General features: G+C 40.5%; 1 protein-coding gene across 1 annotated transcript; it reads right to left on the bottom strand.

Moving 5' to 3' along the window:
* Positions 1-648: 648 nt before the first annotated feature.
* LOC121981526 (probable disease resistance protein At1g61300) lies at positions 649-4,952 on the bottom strand. The gene is made up of 4 exons (XM_042534093.1): positions 4,607-4,952; positions 1,907-4,499; positions 1,031-1,150; positions 649-863 (listed from the first exon to the last, which is right to left on the bottom strand). Exons 1-3 carry the CDS (start codon positions 4,878-4,880, stop codon positions 1,054-1,056), a joined length of 2,964 nt encoding a protein of 987 aa, XP_042390027.1. The 5' UTR covers positions 4,881-4,952; the 3' UTR covers positions 649-863; positions 1,031-1,053.
* Positions 4,953-27,224: the final 22,272 nt, after the last annotated feature.

Below are 27,224 nucleotides of genomic sequence, written 5' to 3'. Positions count from 1 at the left end.
ACTAATATAAAGCTTTTTGATAATATTACTACTAAAACAAATAAACTTATTTATATAAATTGTCTAAAACAATAATTAAAATATTAAATAAGGTATACAATCATGATAATTATAAATATAATAATATAATAAACTTGGAAATATGATTTTTCCTATTTGATTCATATATTATGTGTCAAATATAATAAATTTCAATTGATTAAAATCAATTAGAGTTTATTTTCATTATTGTCATTAGAATTGTCGTGTTATGGGAAAGAATCTAAGAGAATGCTTCAATATCATCGTTCTTTATACCGGGGTAGATTTCTTTGCCACATCATCACGGTGAGCATTTGAGACCGAAACACTGAGGAAGATTTTGTTGAAGAAGACAACACGCCTGACGACTCTAAGAGCCACTGAATCTATCTCCTTTTAATCTTCCCCATCCATTTGTGCTCCATAGCTTCATTGTCATTTTCTTGACTATTAGTTTTTGTTGGATGATAATTTCTAATAGATTCTTCGAAGTAATGCAATCTCTTCTTTAGATGCGTGTTCCTCCCGTGGAAAGACAATTTATTAGAGCAAATAATGCTAGTTCATGATAAAGTAAAGCGAAGAAGATAGAATTGATCACATTTAGATACTAAAAGAGGTGTTCAATTTACTAGCTAACTAGGAGTCATCGATCACATTTAGATACATATCGAACCAGCCAAAGAATTCAACAATCTGACCGTCCACGACGATTACAACACTAAGCACCCCTGCAGCCTCTTTGCCCAAAAGGCCTACGCTTCTTTTCAAAATTGATAGTGGATCCGGGCTCACAGATATATTTTTTGTGCCTTTGAAATTGTTGACAGACAATCATCGAACTGATATATTTACAAGGGATCAGTAAGAACCATAGATCACAAAGTTTTACTTAAAGCAACAAATATTGCAGCTAATGATGCCCGATAGTTAAGAATAAGATACGACATTGTCAAGTTCTAAAACTAAATAATAATATTCATCTATACAGAATAATATTTTCATGTACCTTGTGGAATTCACCATTAGATTTTAGGAACCTTCAGAGTTCTCAAGACTGTTGTCATCACCATGGCAGTCGCCATTGCCGCCGCCGCCACCTTCGCCACCAGACTGTCGCCACAGTCGCCTGTGTATAATAATTTTTTTTTTTTTTTTTGACAATGTTAGAGAATGTACAAATATTTCTCCATTATATTTGTATCAGTGTCATGCTTTACTTTGTTGCTATCTAGGGATCAAATAAAGCATGTAGCTAGTGAACTGGAATTTTCCCAAAAAGAGAGAAACAAAATCTATTGGTGTGGATCATGAAGCCAAATTTAATTAATTTGAAAAAAATGCAATCCGGTACACGAAGTTCTTGTTATACAGGGTCTTGAGGAATAATCCATTATATGTAGTCTTACCTTATTTTTTACAAGAGATTATTTTCAGACCCATGACTTTTTATCATAAAACAACAATTTTACTGTTGTGCCAAAATTTCCCTTCTAATTCGAAGATGGGAGCAGCAAAAGATTTGCCATTAATTTTTATACTGCATATGAAGATAATGGTTATTTGGGAAAATATAGAAAAATTGCAATTAGTTGCTTCTTAAGATTAAGGACTTCGGTCGTAGTTTTAACGGTTCGAACTTGCATTAACTAAAAGGACAATTTATCAAAATACACAAGAGATAATTTTGGTATTTATTTTCTAAAATATTTTATTCCCTAAATCTCCCTTACAAGTGTTTGCATAATTAAGCACGCATCTCAAACTACCTAATTTTGCCTACTTTATAAAATACTAAATTATTTTTAAATATTCATTTATTTCATATAAAAGAGTAGATAATAAATGATTTCATATAAAAATATATATCATGAATGAATATTACCGTCTAGAATCAGGAATAAAATAAGGAGTGAGGGAATTCTTGTTGTTCTCTTCATCCCACTCTAAGTTGTTCCACCAAATTTGATCACCATGAATTTCTCTTAATCTGCTCTTCAATATTTCAGCTCCAAATGGTAGTTTTTTGAACCTTGGGCACGCACGCACTTGCATATATTCCAAGTAGGGAAAATGGAGTGGTTGGTCTGTAATGCAATTGAGGTTCAACATGAAAAACAAACTCAACCTCCGGATGTTAGAGCTAGAGTTGGAGTTCCCGAAGTTACTTATTAGATTCTTCATTCCAGGACATTCACTTATCACTAGAAGATTAAGGTGCGGCAGTTGTAGAACCCAAGAAACATCCTTCAACATCCAGCATCCATAAATATATAGTGCACGAAGGTTGTAGACCCCAACTCCATTCAATGAAACCTTTTCCAATAGTTTTAGTTCAGAAAAATGCAGAGTCTTTAAACATCTTGCAGTCAGCATTAATTTGTCTACTGCAACATTTAGAATAGTTAGAGACTCGAGGTTGTCACTTATGTTGTAGCACCATTGTGGAGTGCCCAGATCGAGGTTTGGAAGTTCTGAAATATTCTCTCCATCCATAGTGAGGTCCCATATGGAGACATTTGATAACATATTCAGTCGCTCAATGTTAGCTGTTGTTGCATTAATATCAATTCCCACACTTAATTGATGGTGTCCTTTTAAACATTTCAACTCATCCCACCACCACTCAAACATAGGATGCATTCCTCTTATGTCCAGCTCATTCAACCACCAGTCACGTATTGTGAAAACTCCTCTTATATCCAGCCACTTGAGCATTGATAAATTGGATATTGTCCCATTGGGTACAATCTTAAGCTTGGTATCCCTTAAAAGCAAGTACTCTAATTTGCTGAGACAGCCAAACTCGACCGGTAAAGTTCTAATGAGATTGTCGGACAAATTTAAATATCGAAGATCGGTTAAGGTACCAATCTCCATTGGAAGCTCTGAAATACGACATTTAGAGAGATCCAAGTATGTTAAACGTGGCATGCTTGCAAACAAACTCCGAGGAATTGTCAGACAATCGTTAACTCTGAGAATCAACATAGAAAGTTTTGGAAAAGTGGAAGCTCCATACTCTTGCAAAGATGTAATCTTATTCCTCATGAATGATGCTCGCTCTGCTTCTTGCCATTCCTCTTGTCTAGGCAAATGACTCAACCCAGTTCCTGCTTTTACAATCCATTTTCTTTTGCTCCTCTTTAGCTCAGAGACCATCAATAATGCCATGTCTCGGATGACGTCATGCATCTTTACATATTTCTCCGTGTAATACTCCTCACTAGAGTGCTCTAGCAAGGATGCAGCCATGAGAGCTTCCAAATGGGAGCATCCCTTAGTGAAGGCTTCATTGATTACATTAAATTCATTGATTATGCCGCAACCTATCCAACACGGTATCAACTCTTCAAATTTATCGATTTCATAATCTTCAGGCCACAAAGAGCAACACAAAAGACATTCTCTTATGGAGTCATTTTCTAAGCTATCGTAGCTTAGCTTGAAGGCTTTATACATTACAACTGAATCCTTTGAAAGACCAATGGTTGACCACTCATGTTTATCTCTGATTTGATGAAGAGCGTCGTTCCAAACTTCCCAAGACCTTTTCCCTAACATAGCCCGGGCGACGGTTATAAGAGCGAGTGGAAGACCTGCACATTCTTTAGCAAGTTCTTGAGCAACGAACTTAATTCCACCATCTGATTTGAGAATATCCCCATCGATATTCTGCTCAAAGAGTTGCCACGCTTTATCTGGATCCAGGCATTTGACTTTAAATTTTGTTGTTGTTGTCATTTGTCCACATACTGTCTCGCTACGGGTTGTGAACACCACAACTTTGCGTGGCTGCTGCTGGCCTCGCTCAGTAGCCGAGTGTGCCATCCCCAACAGCTGAAGATCCAATTGTTCCCAAATGTCATCAAGAAACAACAAACACTTCTTGTTCTTCAAGTAGATAAACAGCTTATCGCCACAAGCTTTTTCATCGTCATTCTCTTGCAGTGTCATCAGTCCTAGTCTCGTGGCAATCTCCTCCTGAAGCCTTTTCAATTGGCAGTCTTTGGAGGCCACAACCCAAATGACATGGTCAAATTTGCTTTGGTTAAGATAGTATTGCTGGATGCTCTTCAATACGGTGGTCTTACCGACACCACCCATGCCATAGATGCCTATGATGTTTTCTTTTCCACCATCGATGTATCCCACAATTGCCTTCACATACGACTCAATCCCAACAGGTAGCCGGTGTGAGATGGGAAGCATCACGACGGGTTCTGGAGGCTGAACTGTGGCAATCTGAACTAGCGCACCAGCTCGGCTCATCAATTCATTAGCCTCGCTGAGCTTCTTCGCCGCTCTCTGGATGATGGAGCAGCAGTTTGATGACTCTCTCATGGAAACATGATCTTCCGGTTGCTGAGTTTGACCGGTAGTACTGTTTTCTTCGTCCTCTAGATTTACAGCAAAAGCTTCTGTTCGGTTACGCGACGTGTCTCCAGTTCGATTGAAACAATTGCAACTGAGGCAACCTATTGAAACAAAGCAGGAGATGGAAACTTCTTCTCTCTCTCAGCTTGGATGAATTAAAAACAATTGGATTGGCATGAAAAGGAAAATGGTATGGGAGAATACTCACTCATGCTTTGGAAATCCTGTTTGATATCAGTCGCTTGGCCTTCCAATATCTCCACCTCCCGTAGCCACTGGCTCACTTCGTTGGTCAGAATTTTCCCCTTACGCTCCGCCTCATCTATTTGGTTCTTGATGTCGTCTCTTTTGCCTCTCAATCTTGCCATTTCCTTTTCCAGTCGCTTGATCTCAGATTTTGGCCTGCGTAGTCGCAGCGTCGCCTGCAGCCCTTTTAGGCAACTGTTGACGTCAACGTTGAGATTTAGTTTGATGCACGCCATGGACGAAGAGAAGCTCTCTAACCTCTTAATTAGCAATATGGATAAGAGATGATTAAACAGGGAGGTTAAGGTATAAATATAACAGCAACAAGAGATTTATTTCTTTGAAGGAGTAAGGGAAGCAATTAATATCGGGGAGAGAAGACTTGAATAAATTAAGTCTATTATGTTTGCTTGTGTACCCAAGATGAAAGAGAACTCTCAACTGCTACTTTGAATAATGTTACGTTGGCAGCAAAACTTTTTTTGTTTTTTGTTTTTTTGTTTTTTTGCAAAGAAAAGTAGTTTCTGTGTTTGATTATTAAAAAAATAAAGTCTTCTCGTCGGCTCTTGGACTGCAAGATCGCAGTGGCGGCCCATCACATATTATGCCTCCAATTGTTACCGCATCTATCAATCCAATCCCAATTTTTTTAATCACATTATTACTATATTATGCCTCCAAGTGTTACCAAATCAGCTATCGATCCAATCAAACTTAGGCATATTGTCTACTCTATATATGTACTCAGTCAAAGAGCTTCTAATCATGCTAACGAGGAACACAAGGAGGTCTAACTCCAGGCACAAATACATTCGTTGTTCAAAAGTAGACAGCTTTGGAAAAAGATGAGGGACATTTGACGAGGATAAAGATGTGGAGAGATTTATTGCCATGCCTGGAACAAACAAAGAGTATTAGGAGTTAATCTAACTATGAAATCATAATGAGAAGCTTTAAAGATAGTTGCTCATCAACGTGAGCAATGAATTGAACTTTTGTAATATATCTATAATTAGGGTATAAGCAAGAATAATAATCTCACAGTTGAATTCATATATTGCCCATCAGTAATGCTGCATGCGTTGCCATGCATGTAATTTGTTTTTTTTTTTCATATGAATTCAATTACATAATAAAAATGTGTGTGAGTATATACATATCTATTTACGTAGTATGAATCATGCATCCGATCAAGTGGACAAGCATGTGTTCTTGTATGGAAAGAGCATGCGTGATTTCAAAACTTAGAACCCTAAAACTCTGTGAAGCCTTTCAAAAGGCTGATTAAGATGAGGCCGGTGAAAAGACGAGGGTTAGCCAGAGAAAAGAAAAGGATGTGATGGTGCAAAAAAAAAAAAGGCAAACTTTTGAGCTCAATTGTTGAGTGCTCGATAGAGTTTTGACTCACTCAAGGATCGAATTACATGCATTTTTATAATATTAATTTTCCCAATTAACTAATCTTTCTTCTAGCTAGCTCAACACGTACCAAACTTGGTGGATCCTCTAAGTATTGCTAAGAAAGGTACTATTAATTAGAAGATGGATACATGGAAGAAGTGATATGTGTACATGTGGCAAAAGGCGAAATCGCTCGCCCCCAGTGCTCTCGTCGTACCCGACCTAAGGTCATCACGAGGGAGGTAAATCATAACATCCTGAGTGAGCATGTGGCAGGTGGGGTGAGTTGCACAGGGACCGGGGATTTACGCCCCGACTACCCCGAGTTTCAACCCCGCGACCTCATATGGCAAGCATCCCACCACATACCAACTCGGATGATCTATGGGGTCAAGTGATATATGTACATGGATCTATATGTGAAGGATGCTTTTCTCTCAACATTAATAATATATATTGAAAGAAAAATTATTAAAAACATAAGCATAGAAGCTATAAGACTTCAAAAATTTAAACGAATATCAAATTACTTTTAGTTAAAGAATTATATTTGCTACTTAATTAAATTTTTAACTTTAATTTTGTTAATATACTAATATTAATTTTGAGTATTCTATTTTTTTAATTATTATATTTTTGTTATTGAAAGTTATATACAACAACTAAGTTATCCTGTCATGGTTATTCCCAAGATCGGATAAAGGATGATGATTGCATTAAGTGGTCAATCAGCGTTAAATTAAGAGAATTGTTCAATGAATATTGAATCTATTAAAGTTATATATAATGTATAAAAATTATTTTTATTATTTAGTATGCGGCCCCTCCAAACTTAAAATCCTAGATCCATCCCTAAAGATAGATGATTTATTCTATTTTCACTCAATCACCAATCAACTTAGGTGATTCGTCTCTCTATCTGGTTTGTTATATGAAAGCAAGTGATGCAGCATTGTTCCAAGAGGACTTCCTTTAAAGGATCATGTCTTTTGATTCGAGAATTATAATGAGGCTCTGTTTTTTTTTTTTTTCTCTCTTATAGCTCTCTTAGAGATCTATATTTATTATCAGATGAAATTTGTAATCACCAAATTTAGGATCCAAAAAATAATATGTAAGGGTCTTTTCAGATACTTCAAATATCTGTTTTACTATTTTTGATAATTTCTATTTTTTATATTTAAAGTATTTTTAGCGGTTTTGCTTATTATGAGTCAAAGTTTGTTTATATAAGTATCTATTTAGCTGTTTAAAGGATTACCCTCTGTTATTGAATATATTTTTTTTTGATAAAATCATGATGGTTTCTCTTTGTTGTTTTTTTATTTCTCTTCTTGTTTTCTTCACAAATTTATATCCTTCTTCTCTATAGCCCGCAGGATAATCATTATCCCGTCCGACATCATTAAGTTGTTATGTTGAAGAATTCCATTCATCTCACCACAATTGACTATTTTTGCCTAATCAAATTGTGCTCGTTCAACCAATGGACAAATTTAGACATATTGCTGCAAGATCAATAACGTCATGGCACCCTACTTGTTTCACTACCAAGAAAATTATTTCATCTAATTAATTTGTCTAAATATATGATAACTAGGGGAGCAATAGGATTTAATTTAAAATTTACTCAAGTAGAACAACCAATATTTTTCCATGTAAATTCTCTTTGTTGCTCAAGAAAATAACAAAGCATTAACCATTGGAAATAGATGACCCGAGTAAACCTCAAAGCACAGCCGGAGCTGGGGCGAATTTGTTTCAAGGAAACTACGACCATTGCAGGCCTCGGTCCATTCACTCAGTCGGCCACCCGTTCGCTCATTCACTCGCACGCTTGGTTTTTTTGCCCAAATGGCTGAATACTCACTCGGCCATTAATATTCTATCTTCGGTTGTTCTGCCTAGTCAGCCACTCTACTGCTTGCCCGCCCGGCTGCTCTGCTTCACTCATCTAGAGACTCAGTGTTCGGCAGTCTCCACTGCTCGACCTGTTAGCCACCCGAGATATTAAGCCGCTCGACTGATTCGTCCACTTGCCCGCTCGACACTCGTCCGCTCGAACTCACTCGCACGGCTTCTCCTCCGTACGGACTCGGCCGCTCGGACTTTGCTACTCAAAAGCTTTGCTCGCTCAACGACTCTACGGTCAACACTTGGCAAAAATCAGCCCCTGCTAGTAACCTGAGATTATCTGCTCAGGTCATCTTGACAGATAAATGAATTTAATTTGATGTATTATTTAAATTTCGCTAATTCTCAAAATCTCTGGCAGATTGTTTGTCCAACAATCTTGAAATATATTTGATTATGTTGAGATGGCAATAAAGTATTGAGGTGCAATAGACTCAACACATGAATGCTCCCTCCGCCCTGATTAGAACTATGTCAATCAATCACGAGAAAAAACCAGAGAAGTTCAATAGACTGAACTTCAAGAGGTGGCAGCAGAAGATGCTCTTCTACTTGACCATGCTCAATCTGACTTGGTTCTCGACCGAGGACCCTCCTAAGCGTGCTGAAGATGCTGATGCACATACCATCAGACTCAACACATGAAGGCTCCTTCTACCCCTATTAGAACTATGTCAATCAATCGTGGGAAAAAGCTAGAGAAGTTCAGCAGACTAAACTTTAAGAGGTGGCAGCAGAAGATGTTCTTCTACTTGACTACGCTCAATGTAGCTCGGTTCTTGATCGAGGACCCTCCCAAGAGTGTTGAGGATGAAGATGTGTAATCGATCAGTGCAGTGAGGTATGGACTCATTTTGAGTTCCTTTCCCAAAACTATATCCTCAACTTCCTTGATGACTTTGTTAGGACCAAAAGTAGCTAGAGGGGGGGGGGGGGGGGTGAATAGCTCGTCGCGTGCTCGTTGCTCGGCGTTGCTCGTTTCTTCTAAGATGTGCAGCGGAAAATACAGAAACAAATCACACAACGCTAACAAGGTTGGTTTACTTGGTATCCACCTCACAAGAGGTGACTAGTCCAAGGATCCACACCACGCACGCACCCTCCACTATGAAAACACTCCTTTTCGGTAACTACCGAGGGCGGAGAAGCCCTACAAGACTCTCAGTACAAGAAGAAAGGAAAGGGAAACAAAACACAAGCGCAAAGCTTACAATGAGTACAGAAAACCCTAACCCTAGCTTCTCTTCTTGCCTTTGATCCGCCTCTTGACTTGGAAAGCTTCCAAGATCCTTCAAGAACTGGCGATCTGATCTTTGAGAGCGCTGTGGAGAAGTTGGCGAAAGATCTGGAGTGAATCGGAGAAGATCTACCGCAGCCATCGCACGCCTGCAGCTTAAATCGACGCCAACGGTCGGAACCCGATCGATTCAAATGTTCCCAATCGATCGGGGAGGCTTTGGATCGATCCACAGATCGATCCAGAGCGCCTCTGTGCTCTAGGAAAAACGCCTGGATCGATCCACGGATCGATCCAGCGCTTATCGCGCGAAGCAGCCGCGTCCCAATCGATCCAGAGGCTTTCTGTTCGCTGGGAAAATCCTGGATCGATCCACTGATCGATCCAGCTCCTGGATCGATCCACTGATCGATCCAGCTCCTGGATCGATCCCCTGATCGATCCAGCACTTGGTTTTTGCCCAAAACCAAGTTCCAAGACTCCCAAACCAACATCCGGTCATCCTTGACCTGTTGGTACATCATGCCTAGCATCTGGTCACTCCCTTGACCTGCCAGGACTTCCCACCAAGTGTCCGGTCAATTCCTTTGACCCACTTGGACTTTTCTCGTCATGCCAAGTATCTGGTCACTCCCTTGACCTACTTGGACTTTCCTATTCAGATGTCTGGTCAATCCCTTTGACCTACTTGGACTTCTCAACACCAGATGTCCGATCATCCTTGATCCATCTGGATTTTCCCTTGCCTGGCTTCACTCACCCGGACTTTCACCTAGCTTCACTCACTAGGGTTTTCCATCTGCCTAGCTTCACTCACTAGGTCTTTCACCTGGCTTCACTCACCAGGATTTTCCTTCTGCCTAACATCCCAGTTAGGACTTCCCAGTCAAGTATTCTTCAATTAACATCTTATTGTCAAACATCTAAACTCAAACCAAGACTCAGCTTGGTCAACCAGGTCAACCTTGACCTGAGGGATGTTGCACCAACAATCTCCCCCTTTTTGATGTTTGACAATACCACAATAACACTTACAATACCACATGTAAGTTAGGCTAATCCCATAGCCTCATTCTTCATGCCACTAGGTAATGAAAGCATAAGTTAAGCTCTTCATTCTCCCCCTAAGAGGGCAAACTCCCTCTTAGATAATGAAAGCCTAACTGACTCCCTTTCACTAGTCTTTTCATTCTCCCCCTATTGGCACACATCAAACTCCCCTGTAGGGCACACTCAACCCATCTTTAGGCACACATCAACCCATGCCTCAATTTCGGGTATACTTCAACAAATCCATTGTTGAAAGACTCTCCCCCTGAAGAGTTGCTCATCGTTGTTCACAACATCACTCGTTGTGATCAACACGATAAAGAAGGTCCCATACCCTTCATTTATCCTTAACTTCTCCCTTATTGTAGACAAATACTCAACCTTGAGCATTTTCTAACCACGTGAGTTCCTACTTGAAATAATGAGGATATCCACTCCCCATTTCAAGTTCAAAAGCTCATACAAGAGCATTTTCTTTAAAGAAGGTTAACCACCTTCCAAGGTTCATGAAAAATAATTTTTCATGTCTTTAAAGAGTCCCTCCCCCTAAAGACATGGTGGTAACTTCTGTCATTGCACCAACAATGACTTGGAATCCTAAACCTTTAGGAAACCCAAATTTAGAAGTTTTGAGGTTCAAATATTCAAAATTTGAAACAAACCTCAACATAAACTTCAACTTAGCCTTCCTTAACCAATCCATCCTTGTTTTCCACACGAAAACACCCGTTTTATGTATACAAATGTATTTTTAGGGGTTTGGAATGGTTACCTAGACTCAATTAGGTTTAGAGTGCTGAAATCAGACCTTCCCAGCCAAAATCAGCATCCTGGATCGATTGGAGTTGGGTTCCAATCGATTCAACCTATTTGAATCGATCCACTGATCGATTCAGGATGTGTGGATCGATCGGCTGATCGATCCAGCGAGCTTCTGCTCGCAAGAGTTGCCTTCTGAATCGATCCCCGGATCGATTCAGGAACTCCAATCGATCCACGGATCGATCGGAGCCTCTGATAGTTGCTGAATTTCAAATTCAGCCAACTTCAGAAACCCCTAGAAAATTCTACAAAAATCCAAAAATCATGAAATTTTGTGTAGACATTATTTAGGGCATACTTAATCATGGAAAAATAGTTTTCTATGAAAATACATCATATTTTCAAAGATTGACACAAACTTGAAAACTTGCAAAAACTTTAGTGTTTTCTTCAAGTTTGTGTCTAACTATTTAATGGTGATTACTATCAAAAGACAGCCTTCACCGAGGTTTTTCAAAAACATTTAAAAACATTTTCAAAACCAATATCCCATCATGTTCCTTGGGCATAATGCACATGACTTGTACATTAGCTTTCCCAATGATGGGAAAACACATAACTATGTGTTTTGATGAACCTAAAACTCAAAAGAATGCACTAAATCAACATCTTGAGTTTTGTTCATCTTCCTAACATCTCACTTGTATCTAATGTACACTAAAACACGTACAAGTCACCTTATAGTCCTTGTGAGATGTGAGATTTTGGTTTTGCCCTAATCTGGGGATCATGCATGTCTATCTAGGCATTTTAAAGATATTAGACATCCACCTAGGATGTCACTTATTAATAAGTGTTGTTAAACGCCATTAGTCCTTAATTACAAGGAAATAAACTAATGCATGATAATGTTATGGCATACATCAAAATAAAATAACTTTCAAAAGAAAGATTCCTATAACTACATGATGTATGAATGTCATGACATGGTATTTTTGGATTTTTCATAACAAAACATGAATGCAAAAATAGATATGATGTCATGACATATGATGGGCAAACAATCATGGTAAGATTTAGCATAAATAAAATATACCTAGATTAACTATCTAAGTATCCTTAAAACCTTAGCTAAACTTACAACTTAAACCTAGATTTGCCCTAAAGTGCTTTAAGAAAATGCCAAAGCTTAAATTGGCATTTCTAATTCCCTTGATTAATTTATGCCAGTCAAAAGTAAGCATATCCTCAAATGTTGGCATATTTCATTTTTCCACAAGAGTAGCACTTTTAAATTAAGGCCCGGATTGCCTTAAATTTACTAAGAACATACCAAAATCCCAACTTGGTAGTTCTTATGAATTTCCCAATATGTGCCATTTAAGATTAAAATCAATTTTTCCACCATTAGGCACATTTTACTCTTTCAAGGAGTAAATAATAATTCCATTTCATTTTCAAAGGTTAACAAAAACCTTGAAAATGCTCCTTGAGTGTCAATTTCCTCAAAGTTGGGTTAACTACCCTTCTAATCGGAGTTGATACTCTCTAACCCATCTATGGGGTAGAGAAGATGCTCCTAGGAGCCCAACACCTATTGGTGCTCCTTGGATGCTCTAGGTATTCACTAGGGATAACTTCCCTAGATACCTTCCTAGTGACCTTGTTTGGCTTCTTGGAGGCCTTGGTCACACTTTCTAGGTCAACTCTAGGGATAGCCTCCCTTGTGACCTTGTTTGTGACTTTCTTAGACTTCTTAGAAGCCTTAGTCACATTTATTGCAAAAATACTCTTAGGGATGACTTCCCTAGTATTTTTGGCTTGACCACTAGACCTAGGGTTTGTTCCATAACTATATGGAACTCTATGGTAAGAGGGCACATCCTTCTTAGCCTTTGGTTTGTATCCCAAACCTCTATGGCCATTTGATGGCTTTTGTACCCCTAAACCTAGGTTATGCTCATTTTGCCCTAACAGGATATTTTCCATCCTTTTTAGGGTCTTTTCCATTTTATCAAGTCTTGACCTCAAGACTTGATTTTCCATCACTAAGTCCTTAGTTTTTGGTTTTCCATTAAGTTCATGAGCATTTTTGTTTCTAGGCTTGTATCTATTATCCTTAGTGTTCTTGCCTAGACTTTTACCTACACTCCTAGCCTTAAGTGTAGTAGTTTTAGCATGTAGGGCCACATGCTTTTCCTTAAAGCCCTCATGCTTCCTATTCTTATGGTAAATCGCATTAAAATGATAAAAGTTAGAACTATCATGCTTTTTACCATAATGTAAAGGGGTAGGCTCAATAAATGTTACCTTCCTTTTTACCTTAGAGGCTCCCCCTTGACTTGAGCTTCCTCCTTGAGCCTTGACCATCTTCTTCCCCTTAGGGCATTGACTCCGATAATGCCGCTTTTGATTGCAAGAGAAACACACAATGTGCTCCTTGCTCTTCTTTGTTCCGGGGATGGTCTCCTTGGGCTTCACCTTACCTTTTTGTGCCACTTGGCCCTTCTTCTTGGCCAATTTAGGGCACTTGCTCTTGTAGTGCCCATGTTCCCTACACTCAAAGCATATAATATGACTTTTATTATTAATTGAAATATTTATACCTTTGCTTGTAGGGGTGGCATCTTTTCCTTTGGATCCGGAGGTAGAAGCTTCCTCTTGATCGGACCTTGATTCTCCTCCATTTGATTTTTCTTGACTTGTGGAGGTAGAATCTTCTTCCTCCTCTTCGTCTCTTGACCCGGATGTAGAAGCTTCTCCTTCTTCTTGATCCGGCGTCACCAAGGATTGCTCCCCCTCAATCCTAGAGGTGGAGGCTTCATCATCTTGAACATGAAACAAGGAGTATGCTTCCTCCTTGTTCCCTTCGTTGCATTCCCTTGAGGATGAAGCTTCTTGGATTTCCTCTTCTTCGGAGGTTGAGCATCTCTCAACCTCGGAGTCCTCCTCTTGGTCTTGCTCCAAAGAGTCACCCTCTCTGGATTCTTCATGATCTTGTACAGTGGAGGGGATCTCTTCATGAAGCTTGGCCAATTTGCTCCATAGCTCCTTTGCATCTTCAAACTCTCCAATTTTGCAAAGGATGGTGCTTGGCAATAAATTGACCAAAAGCTTGGTCACTTTGTCATTGGCCTCGCACCTTTGGACTTGCTCCGGGCTCCATTTGCTTTTCTTTAGAACTTTGCCCTTTGAATTTCTTGGAGCCTTGAAGCCTTCCATTAAAGCAAACCATTGCTCTATCTCCATCATAAGAAAATTTTCGATTCTTGATTTCCAAGAATCGAAACTCGTAGAAGTGTATGGTGGAGCCACCCTTGTGTCAAATCCAAGCCCATCTTGGAATTGCATCTTGAAGTTGAGCTTGATAAAGTCTTGAACTTGAAGAATTTGCTCCAACTTCTTCACCCTCTAGCTTTTCTTGATATGCTTGACCCTTCCGGCGATGATTCCGGTGAAGAGCGGCCTCGCTCTGATACCACTTGTTAGGACCAAAAGTAGCTAGAGGGGGGGTGAATAGCTCGTCGCGTGCTCGTTGCTCGTTGCTCGTTTCTTCTAAGATGTGCAGCGGAAAATACGAAACAAATCACACAACGCTAACAAGGTTGGTTTACTTGGTATCCACCTCACAAGAGGTGACTAGTCCAAGGATCCACACCACGCACGCACCCTCCACTATAAAAACCTCCTTTTCGGTAACTACCGAGGGCGGAGAAGCCCTACAAGACTCTCAGTACAAGAAGAAAGGAAAGGGAAATAAAACACAAGCGCAAAGCTTACAATGAGTATGAAAACCCTAACCCTAGCTTCTCTTCTTGCCTTTGATCCGCCTCTTGACTTGGAAAGCTTCCAAGATCCTTCAAGAACTGGCGATCTGATCTTTGAGAGAGCTGTGGAGAATTGGCGAGAGATCTGAAGTTAGTCGTGGAAGAGATACGCAGATGACGCCTGCGGCTTAAATCGACGCCAACGGTCGGAACCCGATCGATTCAAATGTTCCCAATCGATCGGGAGGCTTTGGATCGATCCACGGATCGATCCAGAGCGCCTCTGTTCTCTGGAAAAATGTCGGATCGATCCACGGATCGATCCGTCGCTTAGGAGAAGCCTGGATCGATCCACCGATCGATTGAGCTCCTGGATCGATCCACGGATCGATCCAGGCTCCTGGATCGATCCCCTGATCGATCCAGCACTTGGTTTTTGCCCAAACCAAGTTCCAAGACTCCCAAACCAACATCCGGTCATCCTTGACCTGTTGGTACATCATGTCTAGCATCTGGTCACTCCCTTGACCTGCCAGGACTTCCCACCAAGTGTCCGGTCAATTCCTTTGACCCACTTGGACTTTTCTCGTCATGCCAAGTATCTGGTCACTCCCTTGACCTACTTGGACTTTCCTATTCAGATGTCTGGTCAATCCCTTTGACCTACTTGGACTTCCCAACACCAGATGTCCGATCATCCTTGATCCATCTGGATTTTCCCTTGCCTGGCTTCACTCACCCGGACTTTCACCTAGCTTCACTCACTAGGGTTTTCCATCTGCCTAGCTTCACTCACTAGGTCTTTCACCTGGCTTCACTCACCAGGATTTTCCTTCTGCCTAACATCCCAGTTAGGACTTCCCAGTCAAGTATTCTTCAATTAACATCTTATTGTCAAACATCTAAACTCAAACCAAGACTCAGCTTGGTCAACCAGGTCAACCTTGACCTGAAGGATGTTGCACCAACAGACTTGTTGTACACTGTGTATAGCATGAAGATAACGACTAAGGAGTTGTTGGAGTCCCTGGATAAGAAGTACAAGACCAAGGATGTAGGGGCCAAGAAGTGTTGGAGCAATCTAGGTACCCTAAGTTTTAATGTTTGGGCAAAGGTTTAAGTTAGGTTTATTGTTGTATTTGATATGTATTGTGAGTGTGCAGGATATAGGTACAACAAGGAAAGTCCAAGAGTGATCTTGGCAAAGAAGGAAGTCCAAGAGTGATCTTGGCAAAGAAGGAAAGTCCAAGGATGAGTTTTGGCGGTGTAAGTCCAAGCATGTAGTCTTGGCAACGTAAGTCCAAGTATGACTTGGAAATAGATAAAGTCCCGAAGGCGCGACCTCTTAGTAAAGGAAGACCCGACAACAATGACAAGGTCGATGAAAGCTCCAGAAGGCAAGACGTGAAGGATGGGGAGGCATCCGAGGGATGCAAGGCTGATGGAGGAGGCTAGAAGGCTAGGTCTAGGTTGGTCGGGCGAGGATGAGTGCTGAGTGAATGTACCCGGGGGTTAAATCCTAGGATTAGGGTTTTACTATAGCGTCACTGTAGCAATATTGTAGTGTTACTGTAGCAGTACTGTAGCAGTCGACTGGTGTTTTCATCAGCCGACTGGTGCAGTCGATCGGGCAGTCGACTGGGAGCGAATAGAATGCTTCTGTTCATTCGGTTGGTATGGAGCAGTCGACTGATGGAAGTATCAGTCGACTGATGGAAGTATCAGTCGACTGGTATCGAGCCGTTGGATTGTAACGGTCGAATCTCCACAGAGGGCAGTCGACTGATGATTTTAGTAGTCGACTGGTAGACGGGGTTTTCCAACTCGTGGCCTACATAACCAAGCATTGGAAGCTTGGTTAAGATTGACGAAAATAGAGGTGGTTAACCCCTATTAGAGTCTCCAAGGTCTTCTTGAGTGATCAAGAGCTTGTGCAAGTTTGTGGCGAGATTTCTCCACCCACAAGGAGCTACTCGAGCTAGCTAGAGAGTTTCAGGGGAGTCATCCACCGACAGATCAGGATCGTCCACCTTATGGACAACCATGGAGTAGGAGCTTCATCTCCGAACCACGTTAAACAACATATTAGGTTTACCTTCTTTTGTTAGTGTTTGTCTTGTATTTTCGCTGTACATACTAACCATTGTAGGAAGCGACGTTTTGGGTGAGATCCTATTCACCCCCCCCTCTAGCGGATGTCAAGGTCCTAACAAAAAGTTCATTATGGGCTGATTCCTGGATTACAAGATGGTTGACTCCAAGACGGTGATCAGCCAAGTCCAGGAGCTTCAGGTGATCTTGCATAAGATCAACTCAGAAGAGATGATTCTGAGTGAAGCCATCTAGGTGGCTGCTATCATTGAAAATCTATCTCTCAGCTGGAAGTGTTAGGACCGAAAAGTAGCTAGAGGGGGGGTGAATAGCTTCGCGTGTGCTCGTCGTGCTTCGTTGCTTGTTTCTTCAAAGTGATGCGTAGTGGAATACAAAGAAACAAACTACAACAATGCTAACAATAGGATTTTACTTGGTATCCACCTCACAAGAGGTGACTAGTCCAAGGATCCACGCACACACACACACACCTCCACTAATAAACACTCCTTTTCGGTAACTACCGAAGGCGGAGAAGCCCTACAAGACTCTCAATACAAGTAGAAGAAAGGGTAGTAAAGAATAAGCAAAAGCTTACAAGAGATGCAGTAAAAACCCTAGCTTCTTCTTCTTCTTGTTGCAACTCGCCTCTTGACTTAGATGAACCTCCAAGAACCTTCAAGAACTGGCGGTGAGGAGCTTAGAGAGTGCTGGGGAGGAGCTGTGATGAATCTGGAATGAATCGGTGAAGTTCTGCCGAAGGAAATGAACGCCTGCGGCTTAAATCGACGCTAACGGTCAAATCTCGATCGATTGGAATGCTCCCAATCGATCGGGGAGGCTTTGGATCGATCCACGGATCGATCCAGAGCGCCTCTGTGCTCTGGAAAAACTTCTAGATCGATCCACGGATCGATCCAGCGCTTATCGCACGAAGCAGCAGCGTCCCAATCGATCCACTGATCGATTGGGACCTCTGGATCGATCCACCGATCGATCCAGAGGGGTTCTGTTCGCGGGGACTCACCGGATCGATCGGTGGATCGATCTAGATCTTCTGGATCGATCCACTAATCGATCCAGATCTGCTGGATCGATCCACGGATTAATCCAAACCAGCTGGATCAATCCACGGATCAATCCAAACCTGCTGGATCAATCGACTGATCAATCCAGATCTTGATTTTTGCCCAAAACCAAGCCCAAAGCCCCCTAAACCAACATCTAGTCAACCATGACTTGTTGGTACATAAGACCTAGCATCCGGTCACCCTTAACCAGCTAGGACTCTCTCACCAAGTGTCTGGTCAATCCCTTTGACCCACTTGGACTTTTCTCTTCTTGCCAAGTATCCGGTCACTCCCTAAGACCTACTTGGACTTTTCTTCCTCGTGCCAAGTATCCGGTCAATCCCTTTGACCTACTTGGACTCTCACCAGATGTCTGGTCAACCTTGACCCATCTGGATTTCTCTTGCCTGGCTTCACTCACCAGGACTTTCCCAATTGCCTAGCTTCACTCACTAGGTCTTTCACCTGGCTTCACTCACCAGGATTTTTCTCCTGCCTAGCTTCACTCACTAGGACTTCCCAATTGCCTAGCTTCACTCACTAGGTCTTTCACCTGGCTTCACTCACCAGGATTTTCCTCCTGCCTAACATCCCAGTTAGGACTTCCCAGTCAAGTATCCGGTCATCCTTGACCTACTTGACTCTTCTTCAATCAACCTTGCATTGTCAAACATCGAAATCCAAACCAAGACTCAAGCTTGGTCAACCAGGTCAACCTTGACCTGAGGAATGTTGCACCAACAATCTCCCCCTTTTTGATGTTTGACAATACCAACACTATCACTTACAATACCACATGTAAGTTAGGCTAATCCCATAGCCTAAACCTTCTTCATGCCACTAGGTAATGAATGCATAAGTTAAGCCCTTCATTCTCCCCCTAAGAGGGCAAACTCCCTCTAGGTGATAAAAGCCTAACTTACTCCCTTTCATTCTCCCCCTATTGGCACACATCAAACCATGCCCCATTTTTGGGCACACATCAACAGATTCACTTGTTGAAAACTCTCCCCCTGAAGAGTTACTCATCGTCGTTCACAACTTCACTCGTTGTGATCACCACGATAATGAAGGTCCCATACCCTTCATTAACCTTAACCCTATATTCTCCCCCAATGTAGGCAAATGCCCATCCTTGAGCATTATCCACTTGAAACCACTTGAACAATGAGGATATCCACTCCCCATTAAAGTTCAAACGCTCAACCTTGAGCATGTTCTTAACGGAAGGTTAACCACCTTCCAAGGTTCATGAAAAATAATTTTTATGTCTTTAAAGAGTCCCTCCCCATAAAGACATGGTGGTAACTTCTGTCATTGCACCAACAATGACTTGGAATCCCCAAAACTTTAGGAAACCCAATTTTAGAAGTTTTGAGGTTCAAATATTCAAAATTTGAAACAAACCTCAGCCTAAACTTCAACTTAGCCTTCCTTAACCAATCCATCCTTGTTTTCCACACGAAAACACCCTTTTTTATGTATACAAATGTATTTTCAGGGGTTTGGAATGGTTACCTAGACTAAAATAGGTTCAAAATGCTGAAAATAAGCTTTCCCAGCCAAAATCAGCATCTTCAATTGATTGGAGTTGGGTTCCAATCGATTGAACCCTGCTGAATCGATCCACTGATCGATTCAATCTTCTTGGATCGATCGGCTGATCGATCCAGCGAGCTTCTGCTCGCGAGAAATGCCTTCTCAATCGATCGGCTGATCGATTGAGGCACTCCAATCGATCCACTGATCGATTGGAGGCCTGAAATTGCTGAAATTCAATTTCAGCCAATTTCAGAAACCCCTAGAAAATTCTACAAAATTCCAAAAATCGTAAAAATTTGTGTAGACATTATTTAGGGTATAATTTATCATGGAAAAATAGTTTTCTATGAAAATACATCATATTTTCAAATATTGACACAAACTTGAGAACTTGAAAAAACTTTAGTGTTTTCTTCAAGTTTGTGTCTAACTATTCAATGGTGATTACTATCAAAAGATAGCCTTCACCAAGGTTTTTCAAAATCATTTTAAAAATATTTTCAAAACCAATATCCCACCATGTTCCTTGGGCTTAATGCACATGACTTGTACATTAGCTTTCCCAATGATGGGAAAACACATAACTATGTGTTTTGATGAACTTAAAACTCAAGGAAATGCACTAACTCAGCATGTTGAGTTTTGTTCGTCTTCCTAACATCTCACTTGTATCTATTATGCATAAAACACATACAAGTCATCTTATAGGTCTTTGTGAGATGTTAATTTTGGTTTTGCTCTAACCTAGGGTTCATGCATATTTATCTAGGCATCTTGTGGATATTGACCATCCTAGGATGTCATTTGGTATGCCACTTGATGATAACTGCCATTTGTCCTTAATTTTAAGGAAATAACATAATGCATGATAATGTTATGGCATACATCAAAAAGAAATAATTTTCAGAAGAAAATTTCCTATAACTACATGATGTATGTATGTCATGACATGGTATTTTTGAGTTTTTCATAATAAGTCATGAATGCACAAATAAAACATGATGTCATGGTATATAATGGGCAACCAAACATGGCAAGATTTTGCATAATTAAAATATACCTAGATTATCTATCTAAGTATCCTTAACCCTTAGCTAATCCTAAAGCATAAACCCTAGATTGCCCAATTTCCTTAGGAAAATGCCAAAACCCAACTTGACATTTCTTTAATCTCTTGAAATAATTATGCCAATTAAAAATTTAAAACATTCCTCAAATATTGGCATATTTCATTTTCCCATAAGAGTAATCACTTTAAATTAAGGCTTAGATTTGCCTTAAATTCCTAAGACAATACCAAAGTCCCAATTTGGTATTTCTTAACACTTGATTTCTTGTGCCATTTAAAGTCATCTCAAATTTCTTCCTTTATAGCACATTTTACTCTTTCCAAGATTAACAATAAATCCATTTCATTTTCAAAAGTTAACAAAAACCTTGAAAATGCTCATTGAGTGTCAATTTCTTCAAAGTTGGGTTAACTACCCTTCTTCTCAGAGTTGACACTCTCTAACCCATCTATGGGATAGAGAAAATGCTCCTAGGAACCCAAAACCTATTGGTGCTCCTTGGATGCTCTAGGTATTCACTAGGGATAACTTCCCTAGATACCTTCCTAGTGACCTTGTTTGGTTTCTTAGAAGTCTTGGTCACTTTTTCTAGGTCAACTCTAGGGATTGCTTCCCTTGTAACCTTCTTTGTGACTTTCTTAGTCTTCTTAGAAGTCTTAGTCACATTTGTTGCAAAAATACTCTTAGGGATAACTTCCCTTGTATTTTTGGCTTGACCACTAGACCTAGGGTTGGTTCCATAACTATATGGAACCCTATGGTAAGAGATTACATCCTTCTTAGCCTTTGGTTTGTATCCCAAACCCCTATGGCCATTAGATGACCTTTGTGCTCCTAGACCTAGGCTATGCTCATTTTGCCCTTTTAGGATATTTTCCATCCTTTTAGGGTCTTTTCCATTTTATCAAGCCTTGACCTCAAGACTTGATTTTCTATCACTAAGTCCTTAGTTTTTGGTTTTCCATTAAATTTATGAGCATTTTTATTTCTAGGCTTGTAGCTAAGGTCCTTAGTGTGATTGCCTAGATTTTTATCTACCTTCCTAATCCTAGGTGTGGTAGTTTTAGCATGGTAAGCTACATTATTTTCCTTAATTTTACCATGCTCTCTATTCTTATGGTAAATAGCATTAAAATGATATAAGTTAGAACTAGCATACTTTTTACCATAATGTAAAGGGATAGGCTCAATAAAAGTTACATTCCTTTTTACCTTAGAGGCTCCCCCTTGACTTGAGCTTCCTCCTTGAGCCTTGACCATCTTCTTCCCCTTAGGGCATTGACTCCGGTAATGCCCCTTTTGATTGCAAGAGAAGCACACAATGTGCTCCTTGCTCTTCTTTGTTCCGGGGATGGTCTCCTTTGGCTTCTCCTTGCCCTTAGGTGTCACTTGGCCCTTCTTCTTGGCCAATTTAGGGCACTTGCTTTTGTAGTGCCCATGCTCCCTACATTCAAAACATATAATATGATTTTTATTATTAATTGAACTATTTATACCTTCTTGTGTAGGGGTGACACTTGCTCCTCCATTTGATATGAATGTAGAGGCTTCCTCTTGATACGAAATTGATTTCCCTCCAATTGATTTATCTTGACTTGTGGAGGTGGAAGCTTCTTCATCCTCTTCTTCTCTTGACCCGGATGTGGAGGATTCTCCTTCTTCTTGATCCGGTGTCACCAAGAGTTGCTCCCCCTCAATCCTAGAGGTGGAGGCTTCACCTTCTTCTTCACCTCTTGTACATGAAACAAGGAATATGTTCCTTCCTTGCTCTTTTGATTACACTCCCTTGAGAATGAGCTTCTTGGATTTCCTCTTCTTCGGAAGTTGAGCATCTCTCAACTTCGGAGTCCTCCTCTTGATCTTGCTCCAATGAGTCACCCTCTTTGGATTCTTCTTGGTTAGGTACAGTGGAGGGGATCTCATGAGCCTTTTCCAATTTGCTCCATAGCTCTTTGGCATCTTCAACTTCTCTAATTTTCTCCAAGATGTTGCTCGGCAATAGATTGACCAAAAGCTTGGTCACTTTGTCATTTGCCTCACATCTTTGGATTTGTTCTTGGCTCCATTTGCTCCTTTTGAGAACTTTGCCCTTTGAATTCCTTGGAGCCTTAAAACCTTCCATTAGAGCAAACCATTGCTCTATCTCCATCATCAAGAAATTTTCAATTCTTGATCTCCAAGAATCGAAGCTTGTGGATGTGTATGGTGGAGCCACCCTAGCTTGTATCAAATCCAAGTCCATCTTGGAATTGCATCTTGAAGTTGAGCTTCTTGAATTCTTTGACTTTGATGAATTTGCTCCAACTTCTTCACCCTCTAGCTTTGCTTGTTATGTTTGCCCCTTCCGGCGGTGATTCCGGTGAAGAGCAACCTTGCTCTGATACCACTTGTTAGGACCGAAAAGTAGCTAGAGGGGGGGTGAATAGCTTCGCGTGTGCTCGTCGTGCTTCGTTGCTTGTTTCTTCAAAGTGATGCGCAGTGGAATACAAAAAAACAAACTACAACAATGCTAACAATAGGATTTTACTTGGTATCCACCTCACAAGAGGTGACTAGTCCAAGGATCCACGCACACACACACACCTCCACTAATAAACACTCCTTTTCGGTAACTACCGAAGGCGGAGAAGCCCTACAAGACTCTCAATACAAGTAGAAGAAAGGGTAGTAAAGAATAAGCAAAAGCTTACAAGAGATGCAGTAAAAACCCTAGCTTCTTCTTCTTCTTGTTGCAACTCGCCTCTTGACTTGGATGAACCTCCAAGAACCTTCAAGAACTGGCGGTGAGGAGCTTAGAGAGTGCTGGGGAGGAGCTGTGATGAATCTGGAATGAATCGGTGAAGTTCTGCCGAAGGAAATGAACGCCTGCGGCTTAAATCGACGCTAACGGTCAAATCTCGATCGATTGGAATGCTCCCAATCGATCGGGGAGGCTTTGGATCGATCCACGGATCGATCCAGAGCGCCTCTGTGCTCTGGAAAAACTTCTAGATCGATCCACGGATCGATCCAGCGCTTATCGCGTGAAGCAGCAGCGTCCCAATCGATCCACTGATCGATTGGGACCTCTGGATCGATCCACCGATCGATCCAGAGGGGTTCTGTTCGCGGGGACTCACCGGATCGATCGGTGGATCGATCCAGATCTGCTGGATCGATCCACGGATCAATCCAAACCAGCTGGATCAATCCACGGATCAATCCAAACCTGCTGGATCAATCGGCTGATCAATCCAGATCTTGATTTTTGCCCAAAACCAAGCCCAAAGCCCCCTAAACCAACATCTAGTCAACCATGACTTGTTGGTACGTAAGACCTAGCATCCGGTCACCCTTAACCAGCTAGGACTCTCTCACCAAGTGTCTGGTCAATCCCTTTGACCCACTTGGACTTTTCTCTTCTTGCCAAGTATCCGGTCACTCCCTAAGACCTACTTGGACTTTTCTTCCTCGTGCCAAGTATCCGGTCAATCCCTTTGACCTACTTGGACTCTCACCAGATGTCTGGTCAACCTTGACCCATCTGGATTTCTCTTGCCTGGCTTCACTCACCAGGACTTTCCCAATTGCCTAGCTTCACTCACTAGGTCTTTCACCTGGCTTCACTCACCAGGATTTTTCTCCTGCCTAGCTTCACTCACTAGGACTTCCCAATTGCCTAGCTTCACTCACTAGGTCTTTCACCTGACTTCACTCACCAGGATTTTCCTCCTGCCTAACATCCCAGTTAGGACTTCCCAGTCAAGTATCCGGTCATCCTTGACCTACTTGACTCTTCTTCAATCAACCTTGTATTGTCAAACATCGAAATCCAAACCAAGACTCAAGCTTGGTCAACTAGGTCAACCTTGACCTGAGGAATGTTGCACCAACAGGAAGGACATCAAGAACTACCTGAAGCACAAGCAGAAGGAGATGAATGTGGAGGAACTCATTGTTAGACTTCGCATCGAAGAAGACAACAAGAGTTCATAGAGAAAGTTGCTCTCTCAGGTTACTGTGAAAGCCAACGTGGTCGAGCACGGTCAAAACTCGAAACGAAAGAACCCCAAATCTTCCAAAATGGGACTCAGAGGAGGCATCAGCAAGAAAAAGTTCTCTGGCAAGTGCTTTAATTATGACCGAGTTGGTTACAAATCTTCGGAGTGTAGAAAATCAAAGAAGAAGCAAGAGGCCAACCTGAACGAGGGACCAGAAATGGATGACCTCTGCACTGTGGTCTCTAAGTTGAACCTGATGGGTTCAAATCCGTGACAATGGTGGATCGATACTGGAGCCACCAAACATGTCTACTGTAACAAGGAGTTTCTTCACAACTTCAAAGAAGTCAATAGAGATAAACTGTTCATGGGGAACTCAGTAGCCTCAAACATCATGGGCCAAGGAAAAGTGGTGCTGAAGATGACCTCGAGCAAAGATCTTACTCTGAACAATGTGTTGTATGTTCTGGAGATTTGGAAGAATCTAGTGTCCGTATTTAAGCAAGCATGACTTTTGCATTATTTTTGACTCAAGCAGAGTTGTATTGCCTAAGAATGGAATGTTTGTCAGGATGGGGTATGTATTTGATGGTCTATTCAAGCTCAATGTAATGGCCATTAGGCTTAAAATAAATAAAATAAAAGTTCTTCCTCTTATATGCTTGAGTCTTCATGTTGGTAGCATGGTAGCGTAGGACATGTTTGTTGGTTAGTCCTAGGAAAATCGTACGACTCCACTGTACAAAAATTTTGTACAAGTGTCGAACCTTTCCTTAAATAACCTATTGTGTTCTTTAGAAGTTAAATTAGGAATCGCAGACGGAACTTAACATCATTGATTCCAAATTTAACTTATCTGTTCTTAATGGTTTAGATTTGAATCGCAAGCGGAACTTAACACTATTGATTCAAATCCACCTATGTTATTAATTCAATTAAAAATTAATTTCCAAAATTGGCTTCCAGGACTGCATGGCGAGGCACATGCCTTTCTTGGATATAGGGGCAACCACCACCGCCTAAACAAAGCCTTTTAAGAAAAGCTAATATTTAATTTCCTTAAATAACTCTAGGTTAACCAAAAAGAACAATCAAATCACAAATTCGAAAAATAAAACAAAAGAAACACAAATTCGAAACAAATCCGAAAACTCTAAAATCATATGCCTCTTGTGTTTGGTATTTCCAAAAATAACTATACAAAGAAAACTAGTATGATGCGGCAAACAATTACTAGTTATACCTTTCTTTGTAAGCAAAATAACCTCTTGATCTTCTACCGTATTCCTCTTCTTATCCCGAACGTTGTGTGGGCAACGATCTACCGAGATGAGAATCCACCTAAGCCACCTTCTTCTCCAAGCAATATTCGGCCACCACAATAGCTCCATGAAAGGATGAGGTTCGGCTACCACCAAGCTCCAAGGGATGCTTCCTTTCTCTCCTTCTTCTCCAAGCTAGAATCCGGACACCTTCAAGCTCCATGAGATGATGAGGTTCGGCCAATGAAGAAGAAAGAAAAGGAAGAAGAGAAGACTTCTATGGCCGGCCACACCAAGGAAGAGAGGGAGAGAAAAAGAATATAATCGTTAGCCATGAAGGCACCTCTACCCTCTCTTTTATAATCCTTGGTCTTGGCAAATAAGAAAATTTAAATAATAACTTCCTTAATTCCTTTGCCATGAAAAAGAAAAAATTATTTTAATTAAAAACAATTTCCTTTTCTCAATAATAATGGTCGACCACCTTTTCTCCCAATCAAGGAAATTTTAATTCACACAAGAATTAAAACTTCTTAATTTGCTTCCGGAAATTTATAAAAAATTTCTTCAATATTTTTTCCCTTCATGGTGGTTTATAAAAAGGAATTTTTATAAATTAAAATCTTTCTTTTAAACATGTGGATAAAAAGAAAGTTATCTCTAAAAATTAAAATCTCTTTCAATATACAAATAAGGAAAGATATCAAATCTTTTCTTAATCTTTTGTAGAAGCTTTATAAAAGAAATATCTAATTTTTAAACTATCTTTTAAATCATGAACATGGTTAAAAAGGGAAAGTTTTCTCAAAATTAAAATCTACCTTTCAATCAACAAATAAGGAAAGATTTCAAATCTTTTCTTAATCTTTTGTAGAAAGCTATAAAAGGAAAGATTTAAATTTCAAACTCTCTTTTAAAACCATGATATCCATATAAGAAATAATTTTAATAAAAATTCCTTTTTAATATGATGTGGCCGACCACACCAAGCTTGGGTTCAAGCTAGGGCCGACCACACCAACTCAACTCATCCTATTTACTTGGCCGGCCCAAGCTTAGGTTCCAAGCTTGCTTGGCCGGCCCCAATAGGATGGGTATAAAGGTGGGTAAGAAGTGAGTATGTGGTGGGTATAAATCTCTATATACAAGAGGCTACGATAGGGACCGAGAGGAGGAATTGGTTTTGGTCTCCCGATGAAATTAAGCTTCCCGTGTTCGCCCCTAACACACAACTTAATTTCATCAATAATAATTCATACCACTAAAGAACTATTATTAAACTACCGCACTAATCCCAAATTATATTTTGGGCTCCTTCTTATTATGAGTGTGTTAGTCTCCCTGTGTTTAAGATGTCGAATGTCCACTAATTAAATGAGTTACTGACAACTCACTTAATTAATATCTTAGTCCGAGAGTAGTACCACTCAACCT

Source organism: Zingiber officinale, chromosome 5A (genome assembly GCF_018446385.1).
Source record: "Zingiber officinale cultivar Zhangliang chromosome 5A, Zo_v1.1, whole genome shotgun sequence".
NCBI classification, from domain to species: Eukaryota; Viridiplantae; Streptophyta; class Magnoliopsida; order Zingiberales; family Zingiberaceae; genus Zingiber; species Zingiber officinale.
Note: the sequence above shows the minus strand (reverse complement) of the source record. Positions and strands in the feature narration are given on the sequence as shown.

Bases quoted from the DNA above. Each gene is read 5' to 3' on its own strand.
- LOC121981526 (XM_042534093.1), bottom strand. From the start codon at position 4,880: ATGGCGTGCATCAAACTAAATCTCAACGTTGACGTCAACAGTTGCCTA. The intron at 4,500-4,606 runs GTGAGTATTCTC...TTGTTTCAATAG, and splicing joins ACAGGATTTCCAAAGCATGA to GTTGCCTCAGTTGCAATTGT. The intron at 1,151-1,906 runs GTAATATTCATT...TATTATACACAG, and splicing joins TTTATTCCTGATTCTAGACG to GCGACTGTGGCGACAGTCTG.